Source organism: Eriocheir sinensis, chromosome 11 (genome assembly GCF_024679095.1).
Source record: "Eriocheir sinensis breed Jianghai 21 chromosome 11, ASM2467909v1, whole genome shotgun sequence".
Taxonomy (NCBI): domain Eukaryota; kingdom Metazoa; phylum Arthropoda; class Malacostraca; order Decapoda; family Varunidae; genus Eriocheir; species Eriocheir sinensis.
The window spans coordinates 6,023,732-6,036,509 of record NC_066519.1 but is presented as its reverse complement, the minus strand read 5'-3'; the positions used below and the strand labels follow the sequence as shown (position 1 = coordinate 6,036,509).

General features: G+C 42.9%; 1 protein-coding gene across 1 annotated transcript in view; it reads left to right on the top strand.

Annotated features, from left to right (window-relative positions):
* LOC126996802 (putative protein TPRXL) overlaps positions 1-12,180 on the top strand; it is a 68,479-nt gene extending 56,299 nt beyond the window's left edge. The window contains exons 2-3 of the mRNA XM_050857664.1: positions 2,496-3,557; positions 6,817-12,180. Of these exons, the coding sequence (XP_050713621.1) occupies positions 2,496-3,557; positions 6,817-6,896 (1,142 nt within the window). The 3' untranslated portion in view covers positions 6,897-12,180. The remainder of the gene's footprint in view (positions 1-2,495; positions 3,558-6,816) is intronic.
* Positions 12,181-12,778: the final 598 nt, after the last annotated feature.

The following is a 12,778-nucleotide window of genomic DNA, read 5'->3' as shown; positions in this document are numbered from 1 at the left end:
CATCACCACCACCACCACCACCACCATCGTGACTCAATGTAGGAATGGCAACAGGAGTGGAAGGCATGTCTCTCTCCATCACTCGTGGTCAGGAATGCTTCAAAGTAATGTCGTAACGTTTCTCTTTCTTCATCTTTATTGTTGGTTTCCTTGTTAAATTGTGTGCGCTTTCTGAGGATCTGTCGATATTCATTTTCTTATTTTTTGGGGGGAAGGGGTCAGGGTTTTCACATATATTTCAGGTTTTCGTATACATTTTCCTCTGCCAAATGATCATGTACTCCACCCTGCTTCCTTTTATGTGTTCCGTCCTCTGTTTCGTGTTTGTGTACTCCCTCCTGCTCCTGTAAACGCTCTCTTCCTTTTGTTTTTCTTCCTTTTTGCTTTCCTTTATGTTTCGTCCTCTGTCTGGTGTTTGTGTACTCCATCCTGCTCCTGTATGATCTCTTCCTTTGTTTTTCTTCCTTTTTGCTTTCCTTTATGTTTCGTCCTCTGTCTGGTGTTTGTGTACTCCATCCTGCTCCAGTAAATGCTGTCTTCCTTTTGTTTTTCTTCCTTTTTGCTTTCCTTTATGTTTCGTCCTCTGTCTGGTGTTTGTGTACTCCATCCTGCTCCAGTAAATGCTGTCTTCCTTTTGTTTTTCTTCCTTTTTGCTTTCCTTTATGTTTCGTCCTCTGTCTGGTGTTTGTGTACTCCATCCTGCTCCTGTAAATGCTCTCTTCCTTTTGTTTTTCTTCCTCTTTGCTTTCCTTTATGTTTCGTCCTCTGTCTGGTGTTTGTGTACTCCCTCCTGCTCCTGTAAACGCTCTCTTCCTTTTGTTTTTCTTCCTTTTTGCTTTCCTTTATGTTTCGTCCTCTGTCTGGTGTTGCTGCACTCCTTCCTACTTCTATGATTGCTGTATTTTTTTTTTCCTTTTTGCTCTCTCGTATGTGTGTCGTCCTCTGTCTGGTGTTTGTGTACTCCATCCTGCTCCTATAAATCCTCTCCTTCTTTACGTGTTCTTCCTTTTTGCTCTTTTATGTCTTTCGTCTTCTGTCTGGTGTTTGTGTACTCCTCCCTGCTCCTGTAAATCCTCTCCTCCTTTGCATGTTCTTCCTTTTTCCTCTTTTATGTCTTCCGTCTTCTGTCTGGTGTTTGTGTACTCCATCCTGCTCCTGTAAATCCTCTCCTCCTTTACATGTTCTTCAATTTATGCTTTTTTATGTCTTTCGCCTTCTGTTAGGTCTATGGATCCTGTTTTTCGTGACCCTAGTTCTGTTTCTTGGACTTTCTGTACTTCTGTAAGTTCTTTAGTTCTGTAAGGTCTGTGGCTTCTGTACTTCTGTGAGCTGTCTAGTTTTGTAAGGTCTGTGGCTTCTGTGGTTCTTTGAGTTCTAGTTCTGTAAAGTCTGTGGATTCTGTTGTTCTGTGAGATCCCTAGTTCTGTTAGGTCTATGGATCCTGTGGTTTTGTGAGTTCCCTAGTTCTGTTAGGTCTGTGGATTCTGTTGTTCTGTGAGTTCCCTGGTTCTGTAAGGTCTGTGGATTCTGTTGTTCTGTGAGTTCCCTAGTTCTGTAAGGTCTGTGGATTCTGTTGTTCTGTGAGTTCCCTAGTTCTGTAAGGTCTGTGGATTCTGTTGTTCTGTGAGTTCCCTAGTTCTGTAAGGTCTGTGGATTTTGTAGTTCTGTGAGTTCTGTGTTCTGTAGTTCTGTGAGGGAGTTCTTTGCAGTGCTGGATGCCCCGTTGCCTTGAGTTGATGGCTCGTCAGGTTAGGGTGCCAGCCATGCATGCATCCGTCCAGCGCCTTCTGCCTACGACTAAAACACTTTCAGGAGCAGAGTATCAAAGCACCACTCCAAATGACTCTGACCCCTATGCTTTGAGCTCTTCTACTAATACCATTTGCAAGAGCGACGCCATTGGTGTTTTTGTTTTTGTTGTTATTGTTGTTGTTGTTGTTGTTGTTGTTGTTGTTGTTGTTGTTGTTGTTGTTGTTGTTGTTGTTTCCTCTTTTTTGCGACCTTGAGCTGTACAATAAATAAATAGAATAAATAAAATAAATAAACAGGAAAAATAGAATAGAGAACCTGTAGAAATAAAATAAATGAAATAAATAAACTATAAATTAAATAAATAAATTACCAATGAAATAAGTAAACTGTAAAACTAAAAATAAATGATTGGAATAAATATACTGTAAATAACATACATAAACTGTAAATAAAATATATAAAATATATAAAATGAAAAAATAGAAACAAAGTAAATAAACTATAAAAAATTAATAAACTGTATATAAAATAAATAAATTATAAATAAAGAGACTGTAAATAAAACAAACAAACTGTCCACGCAACTTTTACGAGAGGATTTTCAAAAAGGCGAACCGAGGCGCCGAGACGTTTGATAACACAGGCCCCGGAGGAAACTGTTACCCTGTCCCCCTAACACTGCGCCAACAAGGATCATCTTCGCCCTGGTAAACACAGAGCTCACACCTCCTTTCATGTTGCAGGCTCGAGTGTCAGCCAGCGCCAGGGGTCACTGCTCAGGCCCATCAATGAACGCACTTCGCCTCCGCCTCGGCCGCCACTCAACACAGCCTCCAGACCGTCAGAGGGCATGGCGAGGCCTCTCCTACAACCACTCAACACCCACTCACGACCCAGTATAGGCGGTGGTAATGGCGGTGGCGGTGGGAATGGCGGCTACACTCCTGTAAACGCCAACACACACACGGGCAGCATCAGTGGCAGCAGTAATGGTGGCGTTAGTAGCAGCGTTCATAGTGGCAGCAGCAGTGGTAGTAGTGGTGGTGGCAGTGGTGGTGGGCTCAGTAACATCGTATTTGAGGAGAACGACATGGGGACTAATGGCAACGCCGCTACCAACAGACCACAAAACGGCGCCAACGCAAGACCCTCCAGAAGGCCTGCTAGCTCGCCTCTCAGACCAGTGAATTCCCCTTCAAGACCCGTCAACTCAGATTCCGAGCCCATCAACTCAGTGTCTGGACCGTTTAACTCACCCCTCAGACCCTTCAACTCTCCCACCAGACCAGAGAACAGTCCCCCGAGCACTAATTCACATTCTCAATCCAACAACTTCTTCAGACCAACATTCTCGCCATCCAGACCATCGAATACCGCTTCTAGACCCTCCAACCCACCCTCCAGACCTTTAACGTTCCCTTCCAGCCCCTCCAACACTCCCTCAAGACCATCTAGCTTAGTCTCCAGACCCACGAATGGAAACTCTTCGCTCAAACCCGCAAGTTCAACAAAACCCACAACCACACCGCCAAAGGAAACCACAACTACACGACCTCGACCAGCCAGACAAACCCCGAAGCCCACCACCCGTCCTTTCCGCCCCACCAGCCCCCCGTCACGCCCCGCCCCCGGTCTGGCTCCGCCCTTCCTACTGACGGCTCCCACTCGACCCCCCGTGACCTCCCCCGCCAAGGAAGTGACCATTAACCTGAACTTGGGCGGGTTTGGTGGCTTTGGCGGGAACAAGGACAAGACCTCCAACGTGGCGCGCCAACCTGCGGACAAACAGGACAAGAATGACGCAGGTACGGAGAGAGAGAGAGAGAGAGAGAGAGAGAGAGAGAGAGAGAGAGAGAGAGAGAGAGAGAGAGAATTACATAAAATTACATAGAAAATCAAACCACACAGACCCCATGGTCCAGACTAGGTGGTCTGTCCTTAAACTTAAGTGAATCTACACTAATCAGATGGCTCCAAAACGTTGCTTTTCCACTCTAGTTAATATTAAGTTCAAGGAAGTGACGGTCGAGCTTGTTTTTAAAGGAGTCAATCGTGTTACACTGGACCACTGATGGTGGGAGCTTATTCCATTCTCGCACTACAACGTTGGTGAAGAAAAATTTGGTGCAGTCTGAATTTACTTGTCTACATTTGAGTTTTATGCCATTGTTCCTCGTTCACAAAGTGTCATCGATCATAAACAATTTTGTTCTGTTTACATTCGTGAAACCATTAAGTATTTTAAAACATTCGATCAGTTTTCCTCTGAGGCGACGTTTCTCAAGAGAGAACATGTTAAGGGTCGAAAGCCTTTCTTCGTAGGATTTGTTGCGCAAGGGAGGGATCATTTTTGTTGCCCGACGCTGAACACCTAATTTAGCAATGTCCTTTGCATGGTGAGGAGACCAAAACTGTACCGCATATTCAAAGTGCGGTCTGACTAAACTATTGTAGAGCGGAAGTATTACATCTTTATTCTTGAATAAAAAGTTTCTTTTAATGAAGCCCTACATTCTGTTCGCTTTATTTGCTGCATCGATGCATTGATGTGAGAATTTGAGGTTTGACGCGATTTTGAGCCCCAGGTCATTAACGCATTGAACGCTTGTGAGTTTAACGCCGCGCATTTCGTTCTTGTTCCAACTTGAAGGACCTGGCACTTGTCTACGTTAAAGGGCATCTCCCATCTATCCGACCAAGCTGAAATTTTGTGCAAATCCTCTTGGAGGCTTTGCCTGTCTTCGTCAGTGAGAACCGAGTTACCAATCTTTGTGTCGTCTGCAAATTTACTAATGCGATTATTGAGTCCAACATCCACGTCGTTGATGTAAATAATGAAGAGCACCGGGCCAAGAACCGAGCCCTGAGGGACGCCACTAGTGACCGACGCCCACTCTGAGTTAAATCCGTCAATCACCACTCTTTGTTGTCTGTTGCTCAACCAATTCGCGATCCATTGGTTTACTTGACCGTCAATACCTATTTGCTTTAATTTATAAAGAAACTTATGATGTGGGACTTTATCAAACGCTTTCTGGAAATCAAGATAGACTACGTCCAATGATTTGGTTACGTCATAAACTGAGAAGAGGTCGTTATAAAAGGTCAATAAATTTGAAAGGCAGGATCTTTTGTTACGGAAGCCATGTTGTGAATCCCCAATTAATGAGTGGCTTTCGAGGTAACTCACAATTTTGTCTCTAATTATGCTCTCAAGTAGCTCACCTACAATTGAAGTTAGATTAATGGGTCGGTATTTACCTGGTATTTTTTTCTCTCCTTTCTTAAAAATCGGCGTCAGTTAGGCTTTTTCTAATCCGAAGGGACGATGCCTTGTCGCAAGGACATATTGAATACGGTTGTGAGGGAGGAGAGCATTTCGCACTTTGTTTCTTTAAGCAGTATAGGATATACTTTATCGGATCCGGGACTTTTATTTGTTTTAAATGAATGGAGAGCCTTAAGGACTTCATCGGTTGTTATTTCAAAATTAGGCAATGCATGCTCGAGATTTACATTAGTACTGGTGTTGGTGGTAGCGGGAGGAAGACTGTTAGTATTAAACACCGAGGAAAAGTAATTGTTTAAGAGGTTTGCAATGTGTTGGCTCTCAGACACTAGTGTACCGATGCTGTTTGTTAAAGGTCCAATTCCACTTCTGATCACCTTTCTGTTGTTTATGTAACTGAAGAAAGATTTCGGATTATTTTTACAGTTGGCTGCAATATTTTCTTCATATCTACGCTCTGCCTGACATACTAATCTTTTTACTCGTCGCCTGGCATCGTTATAAAGTCTAATGTTTTCGGGCGTGCTTTGTTCTTTCTTTAACCTGTAAAACAATTTTCTCTCCTTGACTGAGTGTTTAATTTCGCTATTAAACCAAGGTGGGCTTTTATTAGTGTTAATTCGCTTCTCGCAAAAGGGGACGAATGTGTTCTGCTGAGTGAGTAAGTGATTTTTAAAGCTTAGCCAGGCTTCCTCTACATTGCCGTCATCTGATAGTTGTATTTCTGTTAGTTTTTGTCAGATTTCTACGAAGTTAGCTCTTTTGAAATTGGGCACCTTTACTTTATTTTCAGTCACTGATGTTTGAGCTCTAATGTCGACGCGCACTAATTTATGATCGCAAGAACCGAGGTGTTCTCCTATCGTGACATTACTGACTAGGTTATCTTGGGTCGTTACAACAAGGTCGAGTATGTTATTTTGTCGAGTTAGTTCAGAAACCATTTGGCTCAGATAATTTTCTTCTAGAAATTCGATCATTCTATGTGACTCGCCTTCTGTACCTGACAGTGTCGCCCAGTCGATATGGGGGAGGTTAAAGTCTCCTAATATCAGTGAGTCGTTGTTATTAAGTGACTGCCTTAAAATGCTGTACATTTCAAGGTCGTCATCGAGTGATTGCCCGGGAGGCCTGTAGGTGACAGATATATTTAAATTGACTTTTGCAATGTTTACTCGCACGCACAAATGTTCAACGTTACTGTCTCTTGGTGTTTTGTCAGTGGGTTGCAAATAGCTTTTGACAAAAAGGGCGACGCCACCACCTCTACGGATTATACGATCTTTGTTGAAGAGTCTGTAGCCATCTATGCTGTATTCGGAACTTAAATCAGTGTTTGTGGTGTCGATAAATGTTTCGGTTATAGCAATTATGTCAAAATTTTCTGTTTGAGCAAGACATCTCAGTTCATCAAATTTGTTTCTTAGGCTACGCGCATTGAAACTAAGGATTTTTAAGTTATCTAGAGGCTTGGTAATAGAGGTGGTGGTACTTGCGGGATCACGGTTACGGGTTTGTTGTGATGCATGGCGTCTATTTACACGGGCGGGGTGGAGGGACGTGGCTGAGGGTCGTTTTTTGATCGGGTGTCACGTACTGCGTCGTTGAGGAGCCTTCCGAATCTGGCTGCCCCGACGGGAGACAGGTGTATTCCGAGAGAGAGAGAGAGAGAGAGAGAGAGTGTGTGTGTGAGTGAGTGAGTGCGCGCGTGCGTGCGTGCGTGCGTGCGTGAGTGAGTGAGTGAGAGAGAGTCTTAACATCCTCTCTCCCTCCAGTCAGCGGCAGGCCCGGGCCCCTGCTGTTCCTCCTGATGCCCCTCTTGCTGATGACCGCGGTGGCGTCCTGCTGTTGCTGATGGCGATGATGATGACTGCTGGGCGAGGGACACGACCAGGGCAAATACTACTACTACTACTACTACTACTACTACTACCACTACCACTACTACTACTACTACTACTATATGTACTACTACTATTACTGCTACGACTACAACTACTACGGCAACTACTACTACGGCTATTCATTCACTCTAATGTCCTCGTTCTATGATGTGATCATGTGCCTGTGTGTGTGTGTTTGTGTGTGTGTGTGTGTGCGTGTGTGTGTGTGTGTGTGTGTGTGTGTGTGTGTGTGTGTGTGTACTAGCATGAAGCATATCTCTATATTACTACTCATGATTGTATTCTAGTCTGTAAATATTTTAAGATACAATGAGCTCACCGTAGTATTAATTTTATGTGTATTTATTCGTATTGTATTATAGTGAGGAGAGAGAGAGAGAGAGAGAGAGAGAGAGAGAATGTTCTAAAATGATTTATTCGAAGTGTAACCAAAACGTTTCGGTATCCCGTTGAAAAGGATGAATTCTTCTGCCTGTAAATAGTTTGGTCCTTGATCCAGCTGTGCGTCGGTGTATAGCTCTGGAAAAGGCAAGAGGGAAAGTTAGGGGCATACGCTAAAGCTGCGCGTGTCCTCTGTGCTCTTCTCCGTCACAGTGGCCCGTAAGGTATGTTCATTTTCCTCACTACACAAAAAGATGAAATGAAGGGCAGGGCAGGCAGAATGTTAGTCGTGTATGATCCATGAGTTGAGGAATTTGCCGAAAAAGGATCTCCGTCACTGTGGCCCCGTAAGGTAGCAATGTTCATCTTCCTCACTGCACAAAGAAACGACACGGATTGGTGGGACAGGCAGAGTGTTAGTAGTTTATGATCAATGAGTTGAGGAAATTGCCGTAAAATGATCTCTGTCACAGTAGCCCGTAAGGTAGCAATGTTCTCCTTCCGCACTGCACAAAAAGATGACGTGGGTTGGTGAGACTGGCAAAATATTAGTCGTTTATTATTTATGAGTTAACAAATTTGCCTTAAAACAATATTCGTAAACGTCTAAATTTACATTCCAAGGAGAGGTTATGGACTGAAGCTAATAAATGGATGATGAGTTTGGGCAAGGGTGATGTTAATTAGGTTATACTTATACAAGAGCAGCGCAAGGCGCTTAGCTCTATGTGTTTGACTTAGATACATTCGAGATTCAGTAATTACGTAGACAGGACTTGGTTTACTAACAGAATGGGATGACCGGAACAGGCTTGGCAGAGTCCTAGTATGATAGGCACCAAGATAACGTTAGATAAAGTCGTGGATAAGGAGAATAGGTGAAGCTAGATTTACAGGTGATGTCCGTGGATAGGCCGACTGACTGGATTCTTGCAGACTACAAGGTAAAGAGAATGGATGGAATCTATTATCTTTATCTTGCTTAAACCCATATTCTCGGACACTTTCGGCTCTCACAACAACTATTTCCAAAGGCCACAAAGGAGATCAGTCTGGTTTTCATGAGTGTTTTCCGCATTCATGGTGTAGAAGCCTTGTCACGCCTTCACTAGGCCCATGAAACCACCCACGGCAATACTATAATACAGCCTCTACGAAAGTCTTATCAATTTAATGTGTGTATAAGAATCGAAGTGGTTGAGAATATGGGCCTTATAAGTGTTTTCATTTTCGTGGTCGCCATCTCGCTCGTACCGTCACCACGCTGTCACCACCAACTGTATTGTATATATGAACTATCGTATAAATTGACTGAATCGTATATATGAAGGAGGAACAAACCGTCTCCGTTGGTTAGGTGGGGTCACGTTAGGTATAGTTTCCTTAGCTAGAATTAGATTAAAACAAGTAAATAAATCCATCAACCTTTTGAGCAGCTAAAAAGGCCTGACTAGCTTTAGTTTGGTTAGATTAGTTGTGTTTGGATTGGTTCAGGTTAGGTTAGGCGTAGATTAGATCAAATTAGGATCATAAATCTAGATGAGGTCAGGATAGGTTAGGTTTGGAAACACACAAAGGTTGAAGATATACTACTTATGATTAAGAATTGAATGTACTTGTACAGTTTGCATGATGGCAGGACTAATAACAGATGAACTACCAAAGTAACAGAGTGGTAATCCAGGTGTTGTATGTCAGGGTAAACAGGGGGTCAGGTAAAGAGATAAGGTTAGAGCATTTTTCCGAAGCAGAATGACGAAGACTAGCATCAAAAAGCGAGGTGAAAAACATTAGGAAAGCCTTTTTTTTCTGTTGTTGCAGTGGACTGGTAATTGTAGTGACCCGCCTGACGCGGAAAGCCTCCCAAACTCATTCAGCTAGGGGGTACCTCTTGGGTCGACTGGTTAATGGTGGCTTCCCAACTTGCCAGCCGGGGTTCGATCCCGGGTACCGGAAACCCTTTCCTGATTTGGATGAATTTACCGAGTGCTTCGTGACACGGAGAGGTTGTGTGGAGATATGATAAAGTGAAATTCAGTTCGTTATATAGTGATTGACTAATGATGATGAAAGAGAGGTTACATATGTAAAATTTACATTGCCTTATATAAGATTAGGTTATTGACGTGTTAAAAGAATGAGGTTAAGTAAGTACAGTTTAGAACAGGTTAGGTTAGACTAGTTCATTGTAGAATAGAACAAGCTAGAATAGAGTTTAAACGTCGTGTTAATATTTATCAACAGCTCTGTGGCTAGTTTGACTTTTAAGTTCCATTTTTGGAACTGAGTTAGCAAGAAGTATTGGGTTTTGGACATATTACACACTCAGTCGTAAGAAGATTATATCTAAAAAAAATCAACAAAACCAACCAACCACGCCTTGAAAACGGGTCAAAAAGGCAAATCAGCCACATTATTGTTTTTTCTTTACTGTAAAGTAAATGGCTCAAGGGAAATAAATAAAGAAAAAAATACTAAAGGCCTCCCGCTGTTGATGAAAACTAATACGTTTAAAAAATCAGGCGTTACTAAAGCCTGTCTTCTTAAACGTTTCGGCGCCTCAGTTCGCTTGTTTGAAAAGACTCCTGTAAGAGTTGCTGGTATTTCCATGGACTGTTTTGTGATGCTGGTGACAGTTTTATTCAACTGCTGCATCTTGAGAGGAAAAAAAAAACACCCATGAAAACCAGATTAATCAAAACTTAAAGCCCATATTTCCAAAGGTCTCGGCGGCTCAATTTGCCAGTTTGAAAAGCCTCTCGTAGAAGTTGCTGGTATTTTCATGGACTGTTTTGTGACGCTAGTGATAATTTAACCAAACTGCTGCATCTTGACCTGGGAAAAAGTCATAATAGGAGCCCGACACGCTTAAGATTATGAACTAATTATGAACTTTACATTTCTGCCCGGAATCGTGACAAAACTATTCTCCGACTAACCAAAAACTCTTTCATTAATAGAAAATGCCAAAACCTTGCTTTCTCTAACTCTTCCCGTGACTTCTGGCATCTAGCCAAAAACATCTCCTCCACTTCACTTCTTCATCTTTCCCTCCACTCCTCAGTACTGATGGCAACACTGCCGTCTCATATATCTCTAAGGCTGAACTCTTCTCTCAAACTTTTTCTAAAAACTCCACTCTGGACGATTCTGGGCATATTCCTCCTACTCATCCCCCCTCTGACTCCTTTATGCCTGTTATAAAGCTTCTTCAAAATGATGTTTTCTATGCCCTCTCTGGCCTCAATCCTCAGAAGGCTTATGGACCTGATGGAGTACCTCCTATTGTCCTTAAAATCTGTGCCTCCGTGCTGTCACCCTGCCTGGTCAAACTCTTTCGCCACTGCCTGTCAACATCTACCTTTCCTTCCTGCTGGAAGTATGCCTTCATACAGCCTGTGTCTAAGAAGGGTGACCGTTCAAATCCCTCAAACTACCGTCCTATAGCTTTACTTTCTTTTCTATCTGAAGCTTTTGAATCAATCCTTAACCGGAAGATTCAAAAGCACCTTTCCACTTCTGACCTTCTATCTGATCGCCAGTATGGGTTCCGCAAGGGGCGTTCTACTGGTGATCTCCTAGCCTTCTTAACTGACTCTTGGTCATCCTCTCTTAGCCATTTCGGTGAAACCTTTGCTATTACGCTGGACATATCAAAAGCTTTTGATAAGGTCTAGCACAAATCTTTGCTTTCCAAACTACCCTCTTACGGTTTCTATCCTTCTCTCTGTACCTTTATCTCCAGTTTCCTTTCTGACCGTTCTATTTCTGCTGTGGTAGACGGTCACTGTTCTTCCCCTAAACATATTAACAGTGGTGTCCCACAGGGTTCTGTCCTATCTCCCACTCTCTTTCTGTTGTTCATTGATGATCTTTTCAAAACGAGCTCTCCTATCCATTCCTACGCCGATGATTCCACTCTGCATTACTCAACTTCTTTTAATAGAAGACCCACCCTACAGGAACTTAACGACTCAAGGCTGGAGGCTGCAGAACGCTTAGCCTCAGACCTTACTATTATTTCCGATTGGGGCAAGAGGAACCTGGTGTCCTTCAACGCCTCAAAAACACAGTTTCTCCACCTATCCACTCGACACAATCTTCCAAACAACTATCCCCTATTCTTTGACAACACCCAGCTATCACCTTCCTCAACACTAAACATCCTCGGTCTATCCTTAACTCAAAATCTCAACTGGAAACTTCATATCTCATCTCTTACTAAATCAGCTTCCACAAGGTTGGGCGTTCTGTACCGTCTCCGCCAGTTCTTCTCCCCCGCACAGTTGCTGTCCATTTACAGGGGCCTTGTCCGCCCTCGTATGGAGTATGCATCTCATGTGTGGGGGGGGGTCCACTCACACAGCTCTCCTTGACAGAGTGGAATCAAAGGCTCTTCGTCTCATCAGCTCTCCTCCTCATACTGATAATCTTCTACCTCTCAAATTCCGCCGCTATGTTGCCTCTTTATCTTCTATCGATATTTTCATGCTGACTGCTCTTCTGAACTTGCTAACTGCATGCCTCCCCTCCTCCCGCGGCCCCGCTGCACAAGACTTTCTACTCATGCTCATCCCTATACTGTCCAAACCCCTTATGCAAGAGTTAACCAGCATCTTCACTCTTTCATCCCTCACGCTGGTAAACTCTGGAACAATCTTCCTTCATCTGTATTTCCTCTTGCCTATGACTTGAACTCTTTCAAGAGGAGGGTATCAGGACACCTCTCCTCCCGAAATTGACCTCTGATTTTGAACACTCCTTTAACCTCTGTTCTGGAGCAGTAAGTAGCGGGCCTTTTTTTTTTTTTCATTACGCCCTTGAACTGTCTCCGTAGCTGTAAAAAAAAAAAAAAAAAAAAAAAAAGACAGATACAGAGAGAGACAGAGTGATGTTGGTAATAGTTTTAAGAGAGTATTGCATCATGAACGAAAAAATAACCCATGAAAACCCAGTTAATCTTCTTTGTGGTGGCCTTGGGAAAGTCTTAATAGGAGCCCGATGCGCTTAAGAAAACAGATACAGTGAGAGACAGAGTGATGCTGGTGATAGTTTTAAGCGACTATTGCATCTTAAACGAAAAATATTACCAATGAAAACAGTAATAATCGTCTCTGTGGCCTTGGGAAAGTCTTAATAGGAGCCCGATGCGCTTAAAAAAACAGAAATACAGAGATAGAGACAGTGATGCTGGTGATAGTTTTAAGCGACTATTGCATCTTGAACGAAAAAAAATCACCCATGAAAAAACAGTTAATCTTCTCTGTGGCCTTGGGAAATAGTCTTAATAGGAGCCCAGAGATACAGAGATAGAGAGACAGAGTGATGCAGGTTATAATTTTAAGCGACTATTCCATCTTGAACGAAAAAAAATCATCCATGAAAAAACAGTTAATCTTCTCTGTGGCCTTGGGAAATAGTCGTAATGGGAACCGGATACGTTTAAGAATAT